Source organism: Condylura cristata, unplaced genomic scaffold (assembly GCF_000260355.1).
Source record: "Condylura cristata isolate star-nosed mole 26May11 unplaced genomic scaffold, ConCri1.0 scaffold00045, whole genome shotgun sequence".
NCBI lineage: Eukaryota > Metazoa > Chordata > Mammalia > Eulipotyphla > Talpidae > Condylura > Condylura cristata.
In genome coordinates, this window is record NW_004567146.1 from 1213136 (window position 1) to 1239111 (window position 25976).

General features: G+C 45.2%; 2 protein-coding genes and 1 non-coding gene across 4 annotated transcripts; 2 read left to right on the top strand and 1 right to left on the bottom strand.

Moving 5' to 3' along the window:
* Positions 1-4882: 4882 nt before the first annotated feature.
* On the bottom strand, positions 4883-4955 carry TRNAR-ACG. Its single transcript has one exon. It is a non-coding gene; the product is annotated as a tRNA-Arg (tRNA).
* A 125-nt stretch (positions 4956-5080) lies between these two features.
* On the top strand, positions 5081-12435 carry PRMT5 (protein arginine methyltransferase 5). Of its 2 annotated transcripts, XM_004694650.2 has the most exons (17): positions 5081-5418; positions 6071-6189; positions 6493-6578; positions 6734-6868; positions 7239-7351; positions 7475-7524; positions 8028-8191; positions 8325-8486; positions 8658-8735; positions 8828-8886; positions 8974-9096; positions 9183-9358; positions 9893-10002; positions 10257-10350; positions 10478-10594; positions 10809-10873; positions 11863-12435. In XM_004694650.2, exons 1-17 carry the CDS (start codon positions 5309-5311, stop codon positions 12013-12015), a joined length of 1914 nt encoding a protein of 637 aa, XP_004694707.1. In that variant the 5' UTR covers positions 5081-5308; the 3' UTR covers positions 12016-12435. The 2 variants fall into 2 exon arrangements, with proteins under 2 accessions (XP_004694707.1, XP_012589561.1); XM_012734107.1 differs by lacking the exon at positions 6071-6189 and having other exon boundaries at positions 5343-5418.
* Positions 12436-13600: 1165 nt separating this feature from the next.
* On the top strand, positions 13601-25937 carry RBM23 (RNA binding motif protein 23). Its single transcript, XM_004694655.2, has 13 exons — positions 13601-13856; positions 17955-18030; positions 18451-18563; positions 19031-19081; positions 19205-19372; positions 20166-20219; positions 21202-21319; positions 21459-21611; positions 21700-21837; positions 22208-22273; positions 24261-24456; positions 24538-24651; positions 24746-25937. Exons 2-13 carry the CDS (start codon positions 17965-17967, stop codon positions 24832-24834), a joined length of 1326 nt encoding a protein of 441 aa, XP_004694712.1. The 5' UTR covers positions 13601-13856; positions 17955-17964; the 3' UTR covers positions 24835-25937.
* The last annotated feature ends 39 nt before the right edge of the window (positions 25938-25976 follow it).

Genomic DNA, 25976 nt, shown 5'->3' on the forward strand with positions numbered 1-25976 from the left:
AGGTACTGGATGCAGATAGCTTTGTAATGGTTAGACTTAACCCCAGGGAGGTCCTCATTTCTCACTTTTATGAATCTTCTTTGCTCTATATTTTTAGCAGTGTGGTGTGGTATTTTGTTTGATGAATGGTAGAATCAATTTATCAAGTAACAAAAGACTCCATTAGAATTGTGATTGAAGTTTGTAAAAGTGAGAAATTAATTTGGTCAGAATTGATGTCTTAAGATTCATTTTTTTTTCTAAGAACATGATTTATCTCTTCACTTTTTTTTGGCTTTATTCTTTGCAAACTTCTGTAATTTTCTTTATATAGGTTCCTTACATTTTGTCAGTAAGGTTATCATTAAGTATTCTATGGGGGGGCCTCCCTGGTGTCACAATGAGTTAAGTTTCAGCACTATAAATTTATCCACAGCCACTGCAACACAATTTCAATCTCTGGTCAGCGAGATGACCCATATAGCATGGCAGAATTCTGTCTCCCCTGCTGCTCCCCTCAGCAGTGTATTTCGGTGGATCCACACTTGTTCTGCTTCCCTCTCTGTCTCTGGTGAATTCACTACCTCTTCCCTAAAAGTTTACCCATCTCTTTACAAAAGTTATAAGCCCTTTCTTAAATTTTCAGTCTTATTGTATTGAATTTTTCAGCACAATAATAAATAATGAGCCTGGACATTGTTTTATTTTATGTTTACATAAATTGTTGACTGCCTATATATAGAACAATTCTTTTAGAACTATTAAGAATGTGGACCCTCCCTGGTAATGCAACGGGTAGAAGTGCAGCACCAGGAAGTTAACCGCAGCCACTTCAGCAGTTTGATCCTTGGCCAGGGAGGTAACCCACATGGCCCAGCAGACTCACCTGCTGCTCCCCTCAGCAGTATGTTTCAGTCAATCTGCCAGTTCTGCTCCCCACTCTGTCTCTGGTGAACCCTCTCACCACCCCTGCACCTCTGGCCTGTACCCTAGTTCTGTATGCACACATAAATAAATCTTAAAAAAAAAAAAAACTGGATAAAAATAAGCCAAACAAGAAAACATTTGATCCTTTAAAAAAAAAATAGATTTATTTATGTATACAGAACTGGAGTATAGGCCAGAGGAGAGGTGCAGGGGGTGAAAGGATTCACCAGAGACAGAGTGGGGGACAGAACAGACAGACTGACTGAAAAACACTGCTGAGGGGAGCAGTGAGAGGTAGGAGAGATCTGCTGCACCACTTGGGTAGTTCCCTGGCCCAGATCAGATTCATGTTGAAGCCCCCTGGGCTAGCTGTGGTAGTGCTAAGCTTTAACTGGTTGTGATACCAGGGAGGGCTCCTTTTTAAAAAATATAATAGTTTAGTTTTACATCACTTTGTGCCTTTCTCCATCTCAGTTGTAATCCCTGTGGGCTTCCCATCACCAGATCATCCATGTGCCCCCCCCCTATTTTTTTATTCCATTCCCCACTCCACCCCTATAAAATGTCTCTGGTATATAGTTGTTCATTATTATTATTTTCCCCCTGGTCCTATATACTCCTGCTATGTGTGAAACCATCCGGAATTTTTCTTTTTCTTTCTGGCTTATTTCACTAAATGAGGGCTCATTTTATCTAGTCTTAAATAAAATTTCCTACTACCTAACCTTGTGCTGATTTCTCAGATAAACACTAACTGGCTATTGTATTATTAAGTTAATATACTTTTTATGTTGAGTTTTATGTGTTAATCTGAAATATTTTAGTATTTGTACAGTTCTATTAATAAATGAGATTAGTCTACATATTTTGGAGGGAGTATTATTTCAGACAGGTTTTGATAGTGGGTATATTCCAGCTTCATAAACAAGTTAGGCCACTTTTCATCCGTTTCTATGTTTCAGAACAGTTTCTACTTTCTATTCATTTTGACAGATAAATACTGTATAATAGAGATGTCAGAGAAGAGAATGCAAATTGGCATAGATTATATTGCCTCAGTAACTCTGCCACTGCTGTAGCCGGATTGTGAAGAAGCAATTTGGAGCAGTAGGAGGGTCAAATGGGCCATTATTTTGGTGTTTAAGAGTGCGGTTGGCTGGGCAGGCACAGAGGTGAGTGAAGGTGGTTCTGGGGAGGGAGGTGACTGCTAAGGAAGAGGGGGAGTTCAAGAGAAGATGAAAGGAGATTTTACAATGGGTTGGAGGTGTTTTAAACAAAGATGTAGGGAATAGAAGAACTGGTCCAAGGTAAAGAATGCATGAAGGGCCAAGGGGGGATTATCTGGAAATGGGTACCCCTTCCCTTCCAGAAGTTTCCTGCGCTCTGCCTGGTGATCATTGGTTCATGTTGAAGAAAGTAACATTATTTCAAGCACAGGATATTGGCTCTCCTGCCTTACTATCTTCCTCCCAGCAAACACTTACATTTAGCGTAGGTGATAGCAGTGATCCACAAGTTTCAGGAGAGTTTAGTATGGAGGGCTGAATAGAGGGCAGCAGAACATGTCAGACTTCACCAATTTCAACTTCATAGCTAGACTGTCTTTTGCAAGTTTCTCTTCTTCCCTTACTTCTCTGTAGTTCATATGGACAGATCCACAGCACATGCTGTTTTGTTTCAAGGCACAGGAATGTGCTATAGGAAAGGTGGGGAACAGTGCGGTTTGGAGGACTGGGAACTGTTTAACACTATGCTTTTTACATAACGGGGGCCATTTTGAATTAAATGAAATTTCTCAAACAAATGAAATTCAGCCCATCTTAACTGACACTAAGGTCAATCTTTTTAAACAAGTACTTTTGAAAATTATTTTAACTGATGGCAACATTGACAATACTGTTTCTTTCTCACCTGTGGAAGCTAAGTATAGCAACCAACAGAGCAGCCACAAGCTTGACATGGGGGGAGATGCCAGGAACACAGATGGTTCACAACCCATATAGTTACCTTCTAGAGAAGCAACATTTAATAAGTTTTCTGTGAATACAGTTTGTCCTGTGGCCAAGGACAAGCAGGGCTTCTCAGCAAAATGTTGGTAGAGCACTCACCTTTTTCCTGTAGACAAACTCCTACTCATAAGTCTTGCAGGAAAGAATCCAAATATATTATGGAGATACTCCACCCTAAAGAAGGGGGAGCAGAATTCCCCACTCCCTAAGTGTGGGATACACAGTACTTCCAAAAAGTACAGGATGAAAAAATGTGGGGAGGGTCATTTTACAATGGAGAAACCGGAAAAACCACTGCTGCTAGCTGATAAAAGCCAACACCAATAGTCATAAGCTATAGTGAGGGTATGTACTCTTGATGTGATGAAAATAACATTTCATCTCTGTGATCTTCCTCCCTCCAACCCAGAGCCCAGTGTAAACATGAGAAAATAATTAGACAATTTCCAATAGAGGGGTCTCCTGCAGTAGTCTACTTCAAAATTATCAAGGTCATCAAAAACAAAGAGTGTCTGAGAAACTGTCACAGCTAAGAGGAGTCTAAAGAGACACGACAACTTCATGGAATGTGGTATTGTGTGGGGGTCTTGGAACATAAAGAGGATATTAAGTAAAAACTAAGGAAATCTGAATAAACTGGGGGTTTTACTTAATAATATGTCAGTATGAATTTTTTCACATTGCCATACTTATGTGAAGTGTTAATAATAGAGAAAGTTGTGGGGAGGCATATGAAAACTCATTGGACAATCTGCTTAACTTTTGTGTTAAGCAGAAAATTGAAAACTGTTTTAAAGAATAAAGCCTAACAATAATAACAACAAAAATAACAACAACTTTAGAGGCAGCTGCATAATAACAATAATAATAATAATATCTGCAGGAATCAAATGAAGATGAAGATGGGATAAAAGTACCCCTAGACCTTTTAAGCTTCATAGGTACTTTCTTAGTTCTTTGGTTTTCATACTTTTTCATCTTCTGGGGACACCTACATCGCATCTAGAGTTCCTTAGAGCTTATCCCATCCACACCCTTCAGCATTTCCCAAGACTGCCCCACAGGCGATGGTGACCTCATTCAGTCTCATGGCTTCTGTCACTACCTCTCTCCTGGTGATGTCCAAATCAGGTCTGGTTCAGATCAGTTCATTCAACTCTCTATTACACAGCGCCCCCTAGACGTCCGAGTCAGCATTTCCACGCCCAAATCCTGATTCCCCACTGCCCTTGGATTTCTAGCCCCACTCACTGAGAGGCCAGAATCCAGGGCATCACCCCAGATTTCCCTTTCTCACACTCCCTGCCAGTCAGTCCCTATGTTCTGTCAAGGTCTCCTGCATAGGGCTTTGTACTGTGTTTTCTTCCATTGCCTCTGCCAGGTCAACACCTCTGGGTTCCTTGCATTCTGCTGCCTATAACTTGCTTGCTTCATTCATTTCCTTCTTTTCCCTCCCTCTAGCTGATATTGACAAAAGAAAATGTTGACTCTTTTAGGCCTCAGGCAGTTAATTCCAAGAATTCCTTTTCTCTATCTTTAGGGGGAGGTGGTTTGTGCGTATGTGTGTAGAGTAGGTGTTTATTTACTCTTAGTGTTTGCCATCTAGAATCACAAGGAATTGGTAGTTGAGTTACCGCAACCTTTTAAAAACACAGTACTTTTTTAAAAATCATGTAACATTCTAAGGCCCACACAAAGCCCATTTTGAGAGCATTAACCATTGAGCCATATTTCTTACAAGTTCAGATGGATCATATTTCCTCTAAGTTCAGTGCCCTAAGAGCGACCTTTGAATTAGATAACGGGGAAAACTGACGTATTTCATGTGTAAAAGCCGGCAAACTGAGGCCTGAAAAAGAGGGCATGAGGCGATAACATGAAAACTTTAAAAAGGAAGGAAAGGGAGACTTCAAAAGGTTTTTTTCAGCCATGTTACACAGAGCAACATAAGGAAATTCCAGTCTCATCGAGCCAGCCAGGAGTCGAACCTGGAATCTTCTGATCCGTAGTCAGACGCGTTATCCATTGCGCCACTGGCCCTGAGACAACCGCGCTGGGCTCGACAATGACACTTCAAGTTATACTGCAGGGTTTCATGGGACGTGTAGTCTCTTAACGGAACTCTATAACTATATGAAGCATTATGGGAGATTAAAGCTCCCAGAGAACCAGACGCTGAGATTGGTGGGTCGTCCAGACTCACACCGCACGTCACTGTGCAGCCCGCGGATTGGCGGGAAAAGCCATTCCCCACCCCTCCGCCTCCAACTCCAGGGCTGTGAAAGACGCTCTGGTTGTTAGGGCAACTCGTCCCGCCTTCTGGGGGCTTTTCTCTGACTTTGTGATTGGCTGTTAGTATCGAGGAATCCCGGCGTGGACAGCGCGAGGGAAAGATGGCGGCGATGGCGGTCGGAGCTGCCGGTGGGAGCCGCGTGTCCAGCGGGAGGGACCTGAATTGCGTCCCGGAAATAGCTGACACATTGGGGGCTGTGGCAAAGCAGGGGTGAGGGCCCGGACCTTTGTCCCAACTCGGGGACAAAGCGGGGCAGACTAGTCACCCCCGAGAGGCAGAGATGAGGGGGGTCGGAGTGGGTAAAATGAGGGCGGGAGGAACCATTAATTCCTTGGAGGTTGGGGAGCAGAAACCTCAGGTCCTGGGACTACGAGGGAAGAAAAACTTGTTGGGGCCGTGTGGTCACTGAGCCCAAAAGTTGGGGGAGTTGTCAGGAAAACTTAAAACGGGGGCATTCAGAACTCTAGGGCCTTGGAGAACGAGGTTATTGTCTGAGAGTGGGAGAAAGTAATAGGGGACAAGGGAGAGAAAAGAGGAGGCTTGAGGTGGGAGACCTGGGCACTATTGGGGCAAATTTGGATGTGACAATTCTGGAAAACCAGAGTAGAAAAAATTCTACTTGGAATTGGTTTTCATCTTTTCTCCTTACTCATCTTTTCCATGGTTGTGTTTTGAGGAGAAATTGAGGCACAGTGCAGCGGAAGAGATATGCCCCAAGGTGGGCTGAACTCAGCAGTCCAGTCGGGTGACTGATGGCAGCTGAAAGGGTTGTGCAGAATCGAGATAGCCTAATCCAGTTGCTTGGATCTCTGGGCATTGCTGCACTCTTTTCGTGACGATTCCGGGTCTGTCGCGGTTGTAGGTTTGATTTCCTCTGCATGCCTGTCTTCCACCCGCGTTTCAAGAGGGAGTTCACTCAGGAACCTGCTAAGAATCGGCCGGGCCCCCAGACTCGATCAGACCTACTGCTGTCAGGAAGGGGTAGGGACCATCCATCCCCTATGCCCCTTAATTATTAGAGGCAGTAACAATGTTTTATCAGTGCCCTCATTCTTCTCATTTCCTGACTTGGATATATTGATTAGTCCCTGGGATATAGATAACTCTTGTTTTCTCCTTGCTTACTTGCTAAAAGCCTTACTTCCCTATCTGCATCAGGCTTCCCATACCTGTGATATAAAAAACACTGCTTCTTGTCTCTATTCTCTCCTAAGAACTAGAAATAGAACATGTAAAGTGCTGAATCTCATTCAATCTTTGTCTTTCTTGGGTGGGGGAGTGCAGACTGGAATACGCTAATTGTGGGAAAGCTTTCACCATGGATTCGTCCAGACTCAAAAGTGGAGAAGATTCGTAGGAACTCAGAGGCGGTAAGTTTTTTAGCCTCTTACTGGACCTATCAGGTCTGAAACCAGTCTGGGTGGGGAGTTTCCCCATACCCTCAGAACATAGTAAATCTGATATAATGCAATTAAAGCTATTTGGATTCTAGGTCTTAACCTTTTCTTCTTTATCTCCATTCCAGGCCATGTTACAGGAGCTGAATTTTGGAGCATATTTGGGTCTTCCAGCTTTTCTGCTGCCCCTAAGTCAGGAAGATAACACAAACCTGGCCAGAGTTTTGACCAACCACATCCACACTGGCCACCACTCTTCCATGGTATGGCTGCATATTATAGTAGTCAGACTATGTTAAGTACCTTCTTGTTCCTAGCCAATTAATGGGTGCATGTGGCAGAGATGAAAGTACTGCCCACTTACCACCTCCCCCTTCTAAAGATGGTAACAGAGAGTTGGAAAATAGATAGGATATAGAATTGTTTCTAGAAACTTAAAAGAGTTAAAGAATGAAGTAGACATTTACCTAAGGATATACATTAGATACATAAACCCATGCATATAATCACAAATTGGGAAGAGTATATATTGGGGTTCATTTAAGATCTGGTTCAAAGTTCTTTTTAATTGAGGCACCTTTTCTGAACCCAGTGAGTTCAAAGCAGAGTTCTAAACAGGGTACTTATGTGCAGTTCTGGATGCGGGTACCCTTGGTGGCACCAGAAGACCTGAGAGATGATGTAATTGAGAATGCACCAACTGCACACACAGAGGAATACAGTGGCGAGGAGAAGACGTGGATGTGGTATGTTTTTTGCCACTATGCAGAGGATAGGGTGAGGGGAACGAGTAGGGAGGTCTCCTTCTGCTGTGGTGATTGGCTGGTCGTTTGTATTTGATATAATTTCCTGTATTTGACTCTGGACAGGTGGCACAACTTTCGAACCTTGTGTGACTATAGCAAGAGGATTGCAGTGGGTAAGTTCTTGAGAAGTTCTTGAGGTCCCTGGGATAGTTACCTGTTTTCTGACTTCCTGTGAATAAGAATTAAGTTTCATGTATATTTGGCTGTTGCCAGGCAGTTTTGCTTCTTTATGCCTCAGTCTACCATGTTTTTTTTTTAAGATTTATTTATTTATGCATACAAAAACTGGGGTACAGGGCAGAGCTGTGGGGGTGAGAAGATTCACCAGACAGAGCAGGAAGCAGAACAGGCAGATTGCCTTAAATACACTGCTGAGGGGAGCAGCAGACGGGTCAGGAGAGGTCTGTCATGCTGCGTAGGTCCCCTCTCTGGTTGGGGATTGAACTTGTGATGCAGTGGCTGCGGAGAGCTTCTTAAGGGCTATGCTTTAACCCTTCACACTATCAGGGAGGGTCCTCAGTCTACCATGTTCTTAAGGAATGAACAGATTTTACAAAAGAGGAAGGAAAGGTTTCTTACCTAGCAGTAATTGACAACTTTTTTTTCCCCTATGTAGCTCTTGAAATTGGGGCTGACCTCCCATCAAATCATGTCATTGATCGTTGGCTTGGAGAGCCCATCAAAGCAGCCATTCTCCCTACCAGTATTTTCCTGACCAATAAGAAGGGATTTCCTGTTCTTTCTAAGATGCATCAGAGGCTAATCTTCCGGCTGCTCAAGGTGAATGATAGAAGGGTTCTAATTGTACTCCAGCTAATTCTCTTGCCTTAGTCACATATTTTTCTATGGAGCTGACTCTGGTTTCTAGACAGCAATTTCAGGACTGTGTTTGATATTCTGACTTCTCTCACAGTTGGAGGTGCAGTTCATCATCACAGGCACCAACCACCACTCAGAAAAGGAATTCTGTTCCTACCTCCAGTACTTGGAATACTTGAGCCAGAACCGCCCCCCACCCAATGCCTATGAACTCTTTGCCAAGGGCTATGAAGACTATCTGCAATCCCCGCTCCAGGTGTGCCTGAAATGCACAGCGTGGAGGGTGGTGGTGGAAGGTGTCTCCTAAGGATACATGCCCTAAAATCGTACTGAAGCTCAGGAGGTAGTTGGACAGTTTTTGGTGTTCTGGTGCATTGGCCTGGTCAGAAACTAACGAACGTATACTCCCTTTTCCCTCATTCATCAGCCACTGATGGACAATCTGGAATCTCAGACCTATGAAGTATTTGAAAAGGACCCCATCAAATACTCTCAATACCAGCAGGTACAGTGTGGGTTCCGGATTGGATCAAGCATGAAAATGGAATGACATGGGTGAGAATGGGTTTACATGATATCTTTTTTCCATTCCCTTAGGCCATTTATAAATGTCTGTTAGATCGAGTGCCAGAGTCTGAGAAAGACACCAATGTCCAGTGAGTGCTCATCCCACCATCCCAGAGGTTTGCATACTGACTTCTCTAAATGTTAGGTCAGCTTGACACTTCCCCTTTCCCTCTTAGGGTGCTGATGGTGCTGGGAGCAGGCCGGGGTCCCCTGGTGAATGCTTCCCTGCGGGCAGCCAAGCAGGCTGACCGGCGGATAAAGCTGTATGCTGTGGAGAAGAACCCAAATGCTGTTGTAACGTGAGTAGTGGCCTCTTTGCTGGGAAATTTGTCCCCACTGCCAGTTTTTCTTATCGATGCCCTCATTTGTATCATCTCTATTTTAGTCTAGAGAACTGGCAGTTTGAAGAATGGGGAAGCCAGGTGACAGTAGTCTCATCAGACATGCGGGAGTGGGTTGCACCGGAGAAAGCCGACATCATCGTCAGCGAGCTCCTGGGCTCCTTCGCTGACAATGAACTGTCACCTGAGTGCCTGGATGGAGCCCAGCACTTTCTAAAAGGTGCCTCCAGCCTAGGGTGTACTGAGTGTGGGAAATGGATTATGAGCTGGTGAGAGTGGGGATTCAGGCATCAACCTGAGGAAGAAGTTAAGGAATTGGGGAGAAGGTAGGTTGGCCTTAGTAAGTCCCTTAATAAAAGAAGTCTCTTTGAACTTGGTGTTTATGTCTGCAAAATGAGAGGTAGACAAGAGCTGACCTTTGCCTGAGGTCTGTGACTCCTAAAGCCAACATGCTATAATATCTCTTGGGCTTAGCTTTCATCAAGGTATCAGAGGGCTTTGTGATCTCATAAAAACTAAGAGTCACTAGATCAGAATATTTTAGGTACCTTCTAGTTTTAACCCTTCGTTCCAGTGATTGTAAATTAACTTAGAAGTGGAATCCCCCATGACAGGAGTGGAGAGTGGGTTGGCTTGGAAGAGTGACAGCTTGAAGCCGCCTAGATTAGTTCTAACCTGGGAGGTTGAGTCTTCAACTAGTTCAGACACACTATTTCCATCCCCTGGGAACTAACGTGACCCTCCTGCTCCGCAGATGATGGCGTGAGCATCCCTGGGGAGTACACCTCCTTTCTGGCTCCCATCTCCTCATCCAAGCTGTACAATGAGGTCCGAGCCTGTCGGGAAAAGGACCGTGACCCTGAGGTAAACAGTCACCCTCTTGTAGCATGCTTTTAGAGCTCTCCTTTAGCCCTTTTTTTTTTTTTTTTAATATCACTATCTATTTTCTTCCATTGGAGACGAGGAGGTGAAGGAGGAGTTGAAGATGTGGTGAATGTGGAAATGAAAATAATGTTTTTATATTTTACATGTCCCAAAGGCTTGAGCCTCTCCTGAAGAAGTAGGTGTTTCTTACCTACCTTATCCAGCTCTTGCTCTCTCTCTCTCTCTCGGGACAGGCCCAGTTTGAGATGCCTTATGTGGTACGGCTGCACAACTTCCACCAGCTCTCTGCACCGCAGCCCTGTTTTACCTTCAGCCATCCCAACAGAGGTGGGTTCCTCCAGCTGGGTGTGTGAGATCTCCCTCTCCTGGTCCTGCCCTTTCTAGACTTATCTTTCTGGTTCTTGCTCATGCTCTATGACTGACCCCTTGTTACCACCCAACTCTTCCCTGACAGATCCTGTGATTGACAACAACCGCTACTGCACCTTGGAGTTTCCTGTGGAGGTGAACACCGTGCTGCATGGCTTTGCAGGCTACTTTGAGACAGTGCTTTATCAGGACATCACTCTGAGTAAGTGTCTGGGTCAGGGGGTGGTGGGCTGAGAGATGCTGCCTGGGCAGCATATACATGTTTCATTTAAAGTCACTGGGAGCCCAAGAGTTGGGGAATGGGCGTCTTTGATTACTTGTTTCTATGTTCACTTGTTTCTAAGTTCACTCCTCAGTCTCAGCAAAAGGCAGTCAGGGAGATTTCATTTTTTTTTTTCACTATTTTGTCCACACAGGCATCCGTCCAGAGACTCACTCTCCTGGGATGTTTTCCTGGTTTCCTATCCTCTTCCCCATTAAGGTAGGAATCATCTTTAACGATTCCATAATTAAAGAATAATTTTGGCCTTTGGTGTTCTGTTCTTCAGCTCCTCCTAGGATGGTACTTGGCCATAACATGTATTCTGCTTTCATGTGCTCTTGGGTCCCTATTGTGGATATTTGGATAGCAGCAATGGTCTTATACTTGGCTTCCCTACATCTCTACCTTGAATAAGAATCATTTTTTGAAAACTCAAACCAGGGCCTCCAGGGTGGCACAGGTGTTAAGTCTTACTCAGCACACCGAAGCTGTCAGCAGCCACTGTAGCAAGAGTTAGATACCCAGCCAGGGAGCTGACCCACACGGTGCAGCAGACCTCTCCTGATTTACCCACTGCTCCCCTCAGCAGTGTACTTCATTAGATCTGCCTGTTCTGCTCCCCGCTCTGTCTCTGGTGAATGCTTTAACCCATCCCTCCAACCTCTGGCCTGTACTGCAGTTCTTGGATGCATAAATAAAATAAATCTTTTAAAAAAAATTAAACCAGATCATCTTTCCTGATCAAAATCCTCCAATGCCTTCCACCGCCCTTAGGATAAAGGTCCAAATCTAGAATGTTCTTGTCAGAGTTGGTGTGATCTAGTCTTAGCCTGCCTTTTAAACTACTGCTCTTTGATTACATTGTTTCAGCCCTGTGGATCTTTTGGTTCCTCTAATACTCCATCTTGTTTCCTTTCTCAGACTCTTACACCTTTCTTTTTTGCCTTGCAAGTTCTTTGTTCATCTCTTCAGCTAGCTTATCTTCCAGATCTGCTTAAACATTCCTGTTGCCATTTAACTTCACCTGACTTCCTAGACTAGGCCAGCGCTCCCTTTCATTGTCCGGTTCTGATTATTAGTTCTGATAGATTTCAGATAAAGTTCATGAGAGTTGGAATGTTATTATTTTATCTTCATACCCAGCTCAATACATTGCCACATGTCATGCATTAGCTCTGCCCTGAACTTCCCTTTCTTTCTCCTTACAGCAGCCCATTACAGTGCGTGAAGGCCAGACCATCTGTGTACGTTTCTGGCGATGCAGCAATGCCAAGAAGGTGTGGTACGAGTGGGCTGTGACAGCACCAGTCTGTTCTGCTATTCACAACCCCACGGGTCGCTCATATACCATCGGCCTCTAGCCTTGCCTGCAAATGTCCAGAATTTTGGAAGCAGCTTTGGGTTCTGTTCCCGTAGCACAGAAGATGCAGGTACATCTGTGGGCTGTGATTCCCTTTGCCCATCAGAGAAGAAGCATTTCAGTCTGCTTTCCCACCTTATGTAAAGGTGGGCAAAGGAAGAGAATTAACTGCAAGGCTTAAGCCGTCAATCTGTGAAGACTTCAGGCCAGCATGTGAAGATTTAGTGCTGAATCTGAAGCTACTTGATAGCCACTCAGCGTCAAGCACTTCCTGGCACAGACAGCCCTAAGAATATGAGGATTGAACACATTTTCAGCCCTTTCCTTTCCCATCTCTGTTCCTGTTTTGATGGTTTGTGCAGGAAGAAAAACAAATAAAGTGAAGGGATAGCCTTTCCTGCTCCACCTCTGTAGCCCTCTGCCTTTCTTTCCCACACCTTACTTATACCTACACACATGTGGTTCTGTGCTCTTATCCAAGTCCAGGAGGAGTCTAGCTTTAGTTCCTATTTAGGATGCTTAGTGGTGTCTTATGAACTCCTGGATGGATATAAGCCTTTCTGACTGACTACAGAGAGGTTTTGTCTGTTAAGACCTATGATTAGGCATACAGTTTATAGTCATGGAGGAAGGCAGTAGTGAGTGAAGCCACTACTGAGCTGCTATACTGCAACTCTTTTTAACCTCCTGGGAGAGAAATTGGAAGCCATGTAGGCATTTTCAGCAAGAAGTTTCCCCTCTGATTAAACTAGACATCATCTAGTATAATTCTTCGTTTTACAAAGAACAAATTTGAAATTGATAAAATACTAACTTGTGAATCAGACAAGGACTGTAACACCGGTCCTCTGGCCCCCCCCAAACCAGCTGCCTTTTGGGCTGCTACATTAGGTAGCTCTGGGCCCCTGAAGCACTTGGAAAATGAGGGTGGACATCCATTCTTTCTCTTCTAGAGGACTGAGGATATTACTGAACCTAAGGAGTCACTTGAGAAACTCAAGTTCACACTGAGGGAGTTGTGTGGGGCACAGATTTAAGCTAAAGGTCTGTGAAATGCTGCATCAGTCAGTGATCATAAGTCAGTGTTGAAGATATCAGTGTAAAGACTTGGGCTCCCCAGGTCCCGGGCACTGAGGAGAGGAGCCGTAAGATAACATCGTGTAGAGCCGCATAGAGCCCGTTATATATAGTAAATTGGGTACGTGGGAGGTAGCGTCCCTCCCAACGTGAAGCAATTGCTGTTGCTTACCACAAACCTGTTCTGAAGAAGACCGACGGGTCTATCTGCAAATCAGCATTGGGACGCTAACGAACGTCAGTTGTGGCTTCGCGTTGGCCCCGCCCACCGCGCTGGTGTAGTCAAGCTGAGCGCGGGGAGCTGGGGAGGGCAGGGCCTTCCCTCTCGATCTCTGCCCGGGTTGCCCCGCCTTTCGCAAGTCATTTAGCCAATGAGAGGCCGATGCGCGGCCACCAAAGGAAGCTTTCTCTTTAGCCGGAGTCTGGGCGAGGTTAGCCTATCAATGGGAACTTGGCGGTTGCTAAAGTACTTTTGAGTTAGGCTCCACCCACGTTTAGGACTTTAGCCAATGAAATCTGTGCTTAGCGCTGTTGCCGCGAAACCCGTGAGATTAGTTCCACTGCCTGAATATTTCAGCGCCTGCGCAGATTGAGGAAAGTGCTGGAAGACAGCGCGCCTGGCGCCATTTTGCGAGAACCGGAGTAGCTCCGGCTGCAGTGCTGCCTTTACTTCGGAGACTCTGGGACACAGCCATACTTCGCGTCACCTTACACACCCAAAGGAACGGAGTGAACCGGGATTCCCCTTGCGGGGACCCGGAACTGGTGAGAAACCCCAAAACCCCGTCCCCAGCGACGTCACCTTTGCGTGACGTTGCCGCACGGCGCCACCCCCTGACGTCACGGGCAGAAAATGGCGTCAAGAGCAGAATCGGGCAAACTTAAAACATTTTTTGTTTGCAGTTTGATCTGAAAGTGTTCACTGCCTAAATGTAGTTCACTGGCATGGTTTTAAGGGTCGCCTTCCGCGTGACTTTGTCCCTTACAGATAAAGATGCCATGTCGAGGCTCCTAGTGACTAACTTTCTGGTTCCCACAGCCCTGAGGCTTTGGGGTAGTTATCGTTGGGGAGAGAGCATGGACCGTCTGCGATCTGAGTGAACTCCATAGGGTTGGTGTCAGGTCTTAGTGCCACCACTCAGATGAGAGGAATAGAGTTCCATCTCAGTCTTTAGTTTACGCGAAGACTGATGTTCACTATTTTGACCTCGTGAACGAACTCTTATTTTTTGACCACATATTCCGTGGTAGTAGAGTGTATAGTGAATTCAGGTTTTAGCATGGGGACTGGCCTTCGTAGAGGTGGTGCCAAACCGTCACTTAGAGGACCTTATTTTTAAAGGGTAGCCTTGGCTTGTTACGCAAAATGGGGAAGGCAGTCCTTCAAAATATGGTTTGGTGTTATGGTACCTGTTCTTAGTTAAGCATTGTTTTGCCCACCTGAATGACCAGACCCAGGACATGGGGCTACCATCACTCCTGAACTCGGGTTAGTGAATTCCACCTAAATTGGGCTGACAGTGATTCTTCTCCTTCCCCCTCAGCAGTGGGGCTTGAGTGCTGACTTGGGTGTTGACTGCTAGGGCAAGGCCCAGGCACTGCCATGACTATGGCTCCCTAGTGCAGCTTTTGGAGCAAGGATGGAAGACAGCACTATGGTGTTTTAGTGGATAGACAACTGCCAATCTAAAAGTGCATTGTTTATGGGACTTTATTGCTTTTTAGAACATCTCGAAATGCCATTAAACCCAGTGAGATTTCACATTTCCAAAAGTGCCGGTCTTGTACATGTATTTGTGCTTAAACACATGTCATCCATTTGTTCCTTAGTCTGAATGAAAACTTTACTCCAAAGGTGGCTCCTTCTCCACTTTTGGTAAAAGTTTTCTGCATTTGTTGTTATACCTATCCTGTACTAGCATTTAACACAGAAATGTACCATTTGGAGTCAAAAAGGCAGATTATCAAAAAATTTAAAAAGGGATTTTCTGACATTTGGAAAATGTAACAGATTTGGTGGCCAAAATGACTGAGAGAAATAGGGTTTGAGTATCAAAAGCTATTTTTAGGATTATTTTCTACAATAGGTCAGACAGTACAATTACAATTAGCCTGGTTTCTGGTATTTTGAAGCCTACACTACATCTCACATCTGGAAGCCACACAGCAAGGTGTGACTAATAGGACTGATTCTTAGGTAAATCTATTAGAACATTAATTCTCCAGGTGAGTTTATATTTTACTGTAGACATTTTGGCAAGCTGTGTCCTTTTAAAATTTTCCTTTAAGGTTAAGTAAAGAAAGCATCTATACCTATAGTGAATGTTAACCTTTGATTGCTAAATAGTGTAAATATCGTTATAAAAGATTTATTACTGGCTTTAAGATGTACCTATTTTTTTTAATTAATATAATAGTTTATTTTTCATCATCTTGTGCATTTTTCCATCTCAGTTGTAATCCCCGTGGGCTTCCCATCACCAAATCACCCATGTGCCATCATGATAGTCCAGTGCATTTCCCTCCCTCCATTGTTTTTGATCCCATTCCCCACTCCACCCCCATAAAATGTCTCTGGTATATAGCTGTTCATTGTTATTATTTTCTTGCCTGGTCCATTATACTCCTGCTATGATTGAAACCATCTGGATTTTTCCTTTTCTTTCTGGCTTATTTCACTAAGCATGATCTTCTCCAGCTCCATCCATGTTGCTGCAAAAGACATGTGCTTATTTTTTTTGGTTGCTGAGTAGTTTTCCATTGTGTATATGTACCACATAAGATAGACCTATTTTATTTTTATTTGATTTCCATTTTAAGCCTTAAATAAGTAATTTTTATTGTTTTCTTTTTCCAAGAATTTTCTATCTATAACATGATTAGTATAGTACCTGGCAACAGTAGATCCTATAAATAGTACTGGTAATGCTTTTATTACACTACCAAAGTAGCCTGTGGCTCTGAGGGTAACCAGGACAGTATCAGCGGATGATGCTCCCCACTGCTTTTTAAAAATTATTTACAGTGGGGGGCGGGGGGCAGAACAGGCAGTGAAGTACACTGCTGAGGGGAGCAGTGGGTGAGACAGGAGAGGTTGCGGTGCATGTGGGTCATTTCTCTGGCTAGGGGTTGAACTAGTGCTGCAGTGGTGGTGATAGTGTCATGGTGCTGTGCTTTAAACCCTTGTGCTACCAGGGAGCCCCCCCACCAGCTGCTTTATAGAGTACAAAGTTCTGGGCTTCCCTGGTGGTACAGGGGTTAAAGTCTAAGTGCTGTCAAGCACTTAGTTCCATCTGCCAGATTGCTGATCCATATGGTGCAGCAGACCTGTCCTGTTTGGTCCAGTGTTCCCTTTGGCAGTATATTTCAGTAAATCTACCTCCTTTACTCCGCATTCTGTCTCTGGTGAAGCCTCTCACCCCACACCTCTGACCTACACCCTAATTCTTACATGCATAGATAAATTAAGATATTAATTTTAAAATAAGGATAAAGTTCTGTGGATATATAAGTCTGATTATGATTAACCATCCACAGAAATTCTTCAGATTAGTTTTTTAAAAAACCACTTTTATTGAGGTATAATTGATATAAAGCTACATACATTAAAGTGTTCAATTTGATGGGTTTAGATGTATATAAAGCATCTATGAAACCATTACTCCCTAAAGTTTCTTGTGCCTTTTATAATCCTTTCTTTTTAAAATCCTTTCTTAGTGGTCCTTCCCTACTTGCTTTTATCCTTGGGCAGCCACTCACTAATCTGCTTTCTGTTACTACAGGTTAGTTTGCATTTTCTATAATTCTGTATAAGTGGAATTTATGTACATACAGCATGTACTCTCTTTTGGAGAGTAGGGAACGGTTTGTTTTTCTCACTCAGCATAATTATTTTGAGAATTATCCATGGTGTATAAAAGATAATTTTAGATTAGTAATTTTTAAATACTAACTATTTCAGATGAGTAATTTTAAAAATTGATGTTGTTTGATATCTTCTGTTTTTCTTATTTGACAGACAGATGTGAAAACTTGGGGACAGAGAAGTCTTTCCCTTCCTGCCTAAACAAAAGGGTGTTTTGGGAGGGATTGGTTAAGCCTGTCAATCTTTCCAAGTTAACTAAACTAGTTGGTGATATTTGAAAGATGCTTAATTACTGTTTAGTTGGGGGTGTTGGAGAGGAACTTAGGCAAATCAGTATTCTGGTGTTGCTCTGATTTTTAGTAATGTGAAAACCTTTTTATTTAAAACATTTCTATGGTTTAAGCTTAAATCAGGTATTCAGTTTAAACAGTAGAATGATGGTGTACAATGTTCATTGTAGAACATTGAGGAAATAGTAATTTTGAGTACCAGCATTTTCTTTTCACAAGACAAGGTCTGTTTGTATTTTGCCCCTGAGATATTCAATCTTTTTAGATTCTTGACCTTTTCTAAACTACAAGGCAGAACTACTTCAGATGTAGAAGGTAGAAAAGTAAATCTAGGACCTCCTGGGTGGCCTAGGGGTTAAGTCTCAGCACTATCACTACTATAGCCTGAGTTCGATCCCTGGCCAGGGAGGTGGCCCACATGGTGCAGCCAACCTCTCCTGCCTTTACACGCTGTTCCCCTCAGCAGTATATTTCAATAAAGCTGCCTGTCTCTGATAAATCTTCTCAGGCCCCATACCTCTGGCCTACACCTCAGTTCTTCTATGCAAAAAATAAGTAAACCTAGGGTAAGCAAAGTTCCTTTGAAGTTTAAGAACCAGAATTGTTTATCCTGAAATTTGTTTCCTGGACAGGGGGAAGGGATATGTGGGACGTTTGAAGGGAAGAAAAAATAAATGAGATTCTTAGGTCTCTGTGTCTTCTCCTTAGATCTGCTACGATGGCATCCGATGACTTTGATATAGTTATTGAAGCCATGCTGGAGGCTCCTTATAAAAAAGAAGAGGTAATATTACCCTGCTCCTGAAATTAAGAAAAAATAGTTGTGGGTCACCAGCCAACATTCTGTGACTCCTCTGTCCTTGTTTATTGGGTGCAGTGGGCGTTCATAAAAGGCATAGTCTTCTAGTGAGCTGTGCTGGAGACTCGTGTCCAAGGGTCATGCTTTTAGAAGTGGCTCACAAAACCATGAGGGACTGAGTGGGCACATAATGTGGTGGTGAGAACAAGTGCTTTGCTCATAACTTTCAGTGACAAGAGTGCTTCAGACCTAGCTCTAATTTCTTACTTTCCTGGAAAAGTAAGATTTCCTGCTCAGAATCTGTCTACATAATTGAGAGTTTTGATTTCTTGAGCTTTCTTTAACCAGTGGAGTCTGTGTCTGCCACCTTGTACCTTGTGACATTTTTCTTGATGAACCCCTCAGGACAAGCAGCAAAGCAAAGAGGTTAAAAAGGACGGCGCTAACAGCACCACTGACAGCTCCAGTGCCAGCAGCAGTGGGCCCGGGGCCAGCAGCTCCAGCGGGGAGGCCGGCAAGTAAGTGTTGTTCGAAGGCATGCGTTACCTGCTGGGGCAAGGGAACACCTTTGTCCCTGGAGCACCACCCAGTATGGAGAGGTGGTTGTTCATAAGACTGCTGGCTTCAATGAGTCGTGGTCACATAGCTTAATGATCTTCTGTTCTCTGCTTTCCATTGTATGTCTGTGGCTCAGACCTATCATTGATAGATTTCGTTTGAATAAAATATCAAGAGGACCCCTGACTTGGAAAGACCAGCTTTTGTTTGGCTTCGGGGACAGAGGGATGTTTAATAGCCACATCACATGCCTGACAGCCTTCAGGGCTGTGTCTTGTACAGTTGTAGGTGTTGTACAGTTGCTGTGAACTACCCCATGGTCATCATCTGGGTTTTCTGTTTCACCACACCCCTACCTTACTGTCTTCCTTTTTCATTAAGCAAGATGGGGAAACCTCAGCAATAAAAATTTCACTGTCTTTCACAGGAAGAAGAGGAGGAGTCGAAGTCATAGTAAAAGCAGGGACAGAAAGCGCAGGTCAGTAATTCTGGGGTTGTGGAGTTTTGAGAATATTATGAATACACGGATACGAGGGGAAGCTATACACTAAAGAAGAGGTGTGTTGTTTTTTGACAAGCTTATGTGTGTCATTCTCTGTAGTCGTAGTCGAGATCGGGATCGGCATAGATGGAGAAAAAGTCGGAGCCGAAGTCGAGATCGGCAGCGTCATCATCACAGCTGGGATCATAGACACAGTAGTGAGTCACGAAGTCGGGACCGACGTCGGGAGGATCGTTTGCGCCACAGGAGTCCACCACTTGCCACCGGGTACTGCCTTTTGCTAAAAAGATCACCATCTTTAGGTTATAATCCGAGTTAAATGTTTGAAGTATCCTGTGTGTGAGGGTGCTTATAATCCCCAGGAGATCCAGTTATTGGAGGGTGATATGAAGAATTCACATGTGAGGTGAGCTAGATTGTTTTTTTTTTAAGATTTATTTATTCATACAGAACTAGGGTACAGGCCAGAGATGCGGAGGTTGAGAGGATTCACCAGAGACAAAGTGGGGAGCAGAACAGACAGATCGACAAAGTACACTGCTGAGGGGAGCAGCGGGCGGGTCAGGAGAGGTCTGCCACGCCATGTGGTCACCTCCGGGGCTGGCAGGGATCGAACTCATGCGGAAGTGGCTTTTGATTCTTAGTGCTGTGCTTTAACCCGCTGCACCAGCAGGGAGGACCCTCAGTTTTGTTTTTTTTAAAGGTTTATTTTTATTTATGCATACAAGAACTGGAGTGTAGGCCAGCAGTGCAAGGGAGAGGGTGTGTGTTAGAGACAGAGTAGGGAACAGAACAGGTGGCTCTACTGAAATACTCTGCTGAGGGGAGCAGCGGGCAGGTCAGGAGAGGTCTGCTGTGCCTGTGGGTCAGCTCCTTGGCCAGGATCAAACTCATGTTGCAGTGACTGATGATAACTTCATAATACTGAGACTTTAACCCCTACTACCAGGGAGACCCATGATTTGTTTTTGTTTTTTTAGTGATGGAAGACCCAGCATCGGACCAATGTGAGTAAAGTTGGGTGGCACGATTTTCATTTTCTTTGCTTTCACTTCCATAGGCATCGGTATGGACACAGTAAGAGCCCTCACTTCAGAGAGAAGAGTCCTATCAGGTGAGTTGGTAATCAGCTTTTTTTTTTTATTTTAAGATTTATTTATGCATACAAGAACTGGTGTATAGGCCAGTAGTGTGGGGTGGGTGGGGGTGGGGTGGAAGTATGTGTAAGAGAGACAGACAGAGTGGGGAGAACAGGCAGATCTACTGAAATATGCTGCTGAGGGGAGCAGCAAGCAAGACACGAGAGGTCTGCCATGCCGGTCTGGCCAGGGGTTGAACTCATGCTGTAGTGGCTGCAGATAGCTACACATTGCTATGCTTCAACCAGCTGTGCCACCAGAGCGGTCCCTCAGCTCTATCTAGGGCGTTGAAGTTTGAATAAAAAGGTATTGGTTGGGCCCTCCCTGGTGGCGCAGCGGGTTAAAGCGCTGCACTAAGAAGCTTAAGCCACTTCCGCATGAGTTCGATCCCCGCCTGCCCCGGAGGTGACCACATGGCGCGGCAGACCTCTCCTGACCCGCCCGCTGCTTCCCTCAGTAGTGTACTTCGTCGATCTGCCTGTTCTGTTCCCCACTCTGTCCCTGGTGAATCTTCTCACCCTCCGCATCTCTGGCCTGTACCCCAGCCTGTACCCCAGTTCTGTATGAATAAATAAATAAATCTTAAAAAAAAAAAAAGGTGTTGGAGGGTCCTCTTTGGTCGCCTATGGGTTAAGTCTCAGCATTATCACTGCCATAGCCTGAGTTAGATCCCAGCCAGGGAGCTGGCCCACATGGCACAGCAGACCTCTCCTGTCTTGCCCACTATTCTTTCAGCAGTGTATTTCAGTAGATCCGCCTGTTCTGTTCACTCTGGTGAATCCTCTCACCTTCACACTTGTACCCTACATCCCAGTTCTTGTATGCATAAATAAGTAATTCTTTTTTAAAAAAGAGTGTGTTAGACTCATACTGTGGAAATCTGTAGTATTTGAGGGTAGCTGAAGAGTGGTGGCCAGGTATTTGGAAGAGAGGTTTCCACAAATTTCTCACTTTTAGGGAGCCAGTTGATAATCTGAGTCCCGAGGAGCGTGATGCCCGCACAGTATTCTGTATGCAGTTAGCTGCCCGCATTCGACCTAGAGACCTGGAGGACTTTTTCTCTGCTGTTGGCAAGGTAGCCTTCCTGCTTCTGCCACCCTCCCCCTTTCCCCCCCACCCCTGCCCCTCCAGTGCTCTTCTGAGTAAGTTATCTTCTGTCCCTCCCCCTTCCACTTTATGTCCAACTCAGGGTTCTTTTGTTTCGCCTCGGTTAGGTGCGTGATGTACGTATTATCTCAGATCGGAACTCGCGTCGCTCTAAGGGTATCGCTTATGTGGAATTCTGTGAAATCCAGGCTGTGCCGCTGGCCATTGGACTGACCGGGCAGCAGCTGCTGGGCGTGCCGATCATCGTACAGGCCTCACAGGTGGGCAGGCTGAGAAAGTGCCATGAGGAAACCAGATTGAAGGAAGGAGGTGTGGGCCATGACCCAGCATCATCCCTTCTTTCCCCAGGCTGAGAAAAACCGACTGGCAGCCATGGCCAGCAACCTGCAGAAGGGCAGCAGCGGGCCGGGGCGCCTCTATGTGGGCGCCTTGCACTTCAGCATCACCGAGGACATGCTCCGGGGCATCTTCGAGCCCTTTGGCAAAGTGAGTTGGAAATGAGGGACGCCTCTGAAGGGAATTGGAAAAGGTTGGAAGAGTGAGTCTGGCTGGCCTGGATTGACCCATTGCTGTGGATCACGACGGGCTTATGGAGCCTAAGTCTCCTGCTATGGAAATGAGGCTCCATCTCTGACACTGCTCAGTAGACGACTGAGACACAGTGAAATCGTGGGATTCAGATTAAAGTTAGTCAGGAAAGTGTTTTGTCTTTTGTCTCTTTTTAAAAAGGAGATTTGAAGATTTTAATGTAATTAGTTAGCCAGAAAGTTAGAGATAGTTAGAATAGTCTGGGTCAGAAAGATTAAAGAGTGTGGATTTGCCTAAAGACCACTAGTGATTTCTCCCTATTCCACAGATTGATAATATTGTGCTGATGAAGGAATCAGATACAGGCCGCTCTAAAGGTTATGGTTTCATTACGGTGAGTCTCTAATCTTTAACTTTTTTATTTTAGTTTGGGTTTGCCCATTCTTCTGATTTTTTTTTTAATATTTATTTATTTATGCTTATAAAACTGGGGTATAGGCTAGAGGTGTGGTGGGTGAGAGGATTCACCAGAGTCATCAGAGACAGAGTGGGGGGCAGAACAGGCAGATGTACTGAAATATACTGCTGAGGGGAGCAGCGGGCGGGTCAAGAGAGGTCTGCTCTTGCATGTGAGTCAGCTCCCTGGCTGGGGATCGAGCTGGTGCTGCAGTGGCTTTGGAGAGCCTCATAATGCGGTGCTTTAACCTGTTGAGCCACCAGAGAGAGCCCCCACTTGTCTGATTTTGCAGCTTAGCTTCATCCTCCTCCTTTAGGAACTTAGTCTAAAGACCCCATAAACCGGGTGCCTGAAGTGTGGACTAGCCTTGTGCCCCTTGAGATGAATGCATTGCTTGAGATCTTGGCTTTATCCTGCATGCTCAGTGGTCCTGGTGTAAGGGTGTCCAGGAGTTTGACCAGCTTCCCTGATGCTACAACTTGTTCTGTGGATAATAGTAATGAGGCCAGGCTGCAGCTTAAAGGGAGGCAGGGGTGTGGAGAGTGGCAAAGGGGGGTTTGGGAATAGACTTACATATATGTTTTATAGAATTGGTTTATTTTCATGAAAGAAGTGGGAATAGGAAGTTACACTTCTTGGCACTATCCCATAAGAAGCATGTTATGCCTTGAGAAGTATCTTTATATTTAAACTCCACGTATAGGGGTTACGTTCCCTAATATGGGCAGGTCTCACCTTTTCCTGACACTTCAGCAACATTTTTTCCAATACCCATAACCGGTTCTTCCAGCCCATGTGACTTCAGGCTGAGGACTGGCTGCCAGCCACAAAGTCTGATAGAAGCTGATATGTTCTGGGCTCAGTCCAGGCAGTATACACCCCACACTTGCCTGCAGGGCAGAGGGGAGGTAGGTATTGCTCACCTCAGTAGTATCCAAGGGCAAGCCACCTACACCATTTGCCTAGGAACTCTCAGTAGCACTTGCCAGGCCTTAGGGCAGGTAATAACAGCGTAAACAAAACCAGCTGTGGTGTTTGCGGTGGCACTTCCAGCTCCTTGTGTGACTCAGGTGTGGAAAAGCTTCTGTGGGACCTTCTTACAAGGTCAAAAGGGGGCCTCCCTGGTGGCGCAGGGAGTTAAGCACAGCACTATGAAGTTATCTGCAGCACGAATTCAATCCCTGGCCAGGGAGCTGACCCACATGGCACAGCAGACCTCTCTTGTCTCACCCACTGTTCCCCAAAGCTGTGTATTTCAGTCGATCTGCCTGTTCTGCTTGGTCTCTGGTGAATCTTCTGTTCCCCTAGCATTTCTGGCCTGTACCCCAGTTCTTCTACATAAAAATTTAGAAAATCTTTCAAAACAAAACAAAAAATAGTACAAAGGGAATCCTCTTTATACCAGGCTGTTACTGGTGCTCATAAAAGAGATTAGAGAGTAGAGGCCCCCTGGTGAGCAGGTCACTGAATCAGCAGGACTGTTGCATGTGGGGCTCGGAGGTGCAGCCCTGTCGTCTGCACTGGAGTTCCATCCAGATTGATAGTGCTTGACTAAGAAGTAAGACTTCCTAAAAGCTGAAATGAAAGCCCAGGAATACTGGTTGCATCTATTTTTCTTTGAGTGCTTTTGAAATAGCCTGTCAGACTAGGTTCCCTACAGATATACACCTTTTGCATCATTAGGTTCTTAATGGAATAGAAGAATTAAAAACTGATTGCCATTGAGTCAGTTGGCAAAGGTCCTTTTCAGAGACCCATGGTAGGGGGAGAGAGAACTTAAGTCGCATTCCCTGGGAAAGAAGTTTGTGCTGCACTGAAAATTGAGCATGCAGTTTTCATGGAATCATAGAGCTAGAGAGTGTTAATGTGGCTTGGAGAGTTTCTATGATCAGGAAGTGACTGATACAACCTGGATTTCTTACAGTTCTCTGATGCTGAGTGTGCCCGGCGTGCTCTGGAACAGTTGAATGGCTTTGAGCTTGCTGGTCGACCCATGAGGGTTGGCCAAGTGACTGAGAGACCGGATGGTAGCACAGACATCACTTTCCCCGATGGGGACCAGGAGCTGGATCTGAGATCAGCTGGTGGACAATTGCAGCTCTTGGCCAGATTGGCTGAAGGTAGAGTTCTCTGAGAGTGAAGAGGAGTTGGATTTTATATCAAGGGTTAGGGCTTTTCCTCACCTTTTCTCTCCTTTTCAGGCTCTGGAATCCAGCTGCCAACCACAGCTGCTGCTGCTGCTGCCGCCCAAGCTGCTGCCTTGCAGCTGAATGGAGCCATCCCTTTGGGGGCCTTGAACCCAGCAGCTCTAACTGGTAGACTTGGACTTGGGATATGGAGAGGAGGGATGGGACTTAGAAAGAAGGAATCCTATGTGTCACTAACTCGCTGTCCCTCTCTTTATTCCAGCATTGAGTCCAGCCCTGAACCTTGCCTCCCAGGCAATAGCCTCCCAGTGCTTCCAGCTTTCCAGCCTCTTTACCCCCCAGACCATGTGAATCTCAGGGCCCAACTCATTTTGTCTGTGGTTATTTTTCTTTCCATTGGCTTCTCACTTAACCTCTTCTTGCCACAGGTAAGTCAATGGCACAATATACTGCCGCCCTGTGCCTCTGGGTCCTGCTATGTTCCCTTCTCCAAATCTATCCTTCCATGGCCCCTTCTCTCCTTTCTGTGGACCAAGCCATCTTGAGAGCATGGACATTGACTCTGGGGGAAATGGGGCCACCCTTCGAAACCAAGAAGAGCTCCCGCCCACGGCCCACTGGGAACAGACTCTGCTGAGCAAAGCTGCTAACCGAAGAGGACAGAATTTCCATGCACATTGGATACTTGTCTCTCCGTATCTCATCTCCTGGATTCATCGCCCTTCCCACCAGCTCTTGGGACTTCTCCTTTCCTCCCCCACTGGGAAGGCCAGGGGGCATTAACTGAGGGAGCTCACCTCTGCTTTTCCTCTACCTTTACTCTGCAGTCTGTCAAGGAAAAACCCCTAAGACTTCTGGCCCAAGGAGTTTGGAGTTTTGTGTGTGTGTTGGGGGGGGGGGGGTTAACCTTAAAGGTGCTGGATCGTTGCTGTGAAAGAGCCCTGGGAGATCACAGGGGCATGTGCATTTTGAAGCCTGTCTTAGAGCTCAGCTTGGGGTCAGAACTACTACTGTGAACTCAGCATCTGGCTGGGTGGCGTGGGCAAGCTCCTTCCAGGGATTTTAGTTGTTTTAGGGGCATTCAGGAGTTTGATGAGAGATGGGATCCCTTTCCAACACCCTCCGTCTCCCTTTATGTAGTTATCCTGCCTTTGACCCAAAGAGGGGGGATGGAGGTGAGGCTGCTACTCTCCACCACTTTCCATGTGCCTCTGCCTTGGGCTTAACCCCAACTGTAAAAGCTGCTCCTGTCCCCCACGTGGGTACATGTGAGTCCTTCTCACTGGATTTTATACCCTGTGTCCGTGTACATAAATATATATAAACTTTATATAAAAGGCAAGCCCTGCTGTCGTGGTAGCTGCGGCCCCCATCTGTGTCGTCGCAGTGTGTCTGTCCGATGTCAACTTCTTAAAAGCCAAAAGCACGAGTGGTTCTGGGGATATAAAATGTAATGCCATTGTGTTTTCTTCCTTTTATTTTCATTTTGTTTT

What these genes read in the sequence shown, in the direction of transcription:
- PRMT5 (XM_004694650.2), top strand. Translation starts at nt 5,309, where the DNA reads ATGGCGGCGATGGCGGTCGGAGCTGCCGGTGGGAGCCGCGTGTCCAGC. An exon ending in TAATCTTCCGGCTGCTCAAG is followed by an intron (nt 8,192 to 8,324) that starts GTGAATGATAGA and finishes CTTCTCTCACAG; the next exon opens with TTGGAGGTGCAGTTCATCAT. An exon ending in ATCTGCAATCCCCGCTCCAG is followed by an intron (nt 8,487 to 8,657) that starts GTGTGCCTGAAA and finishes CTCATTCATCAG; the next exon opens with CCACTGATGGACAATCTGGA.
- RBM23 (XM_004694655.2), top strand. Translation starts at nt 17,965, where the DNA reads ATGGCATCCGATGACTTTGATATAGTTATTGAAGCCATGCTGGAGGCT. An exon ending in AGCAGGGACAGAAAGCGCAG is followed by an intron (nt 19,082 to 19,204) that starts GTCAGTAATTCT and finishes CATTCTCTGTAG; the next exon opens with TCGTAGTCGAGATCGGGATC. An exon ending in TCATCGTACAGGCCTCACAG is followed by an intron (nt 21,612 to 21,699) that starts GTGGGCAGGCTG and finishes TTCTTTCCCCAG; the next exon opens with GCTGAGAAAAACCGACTGGC.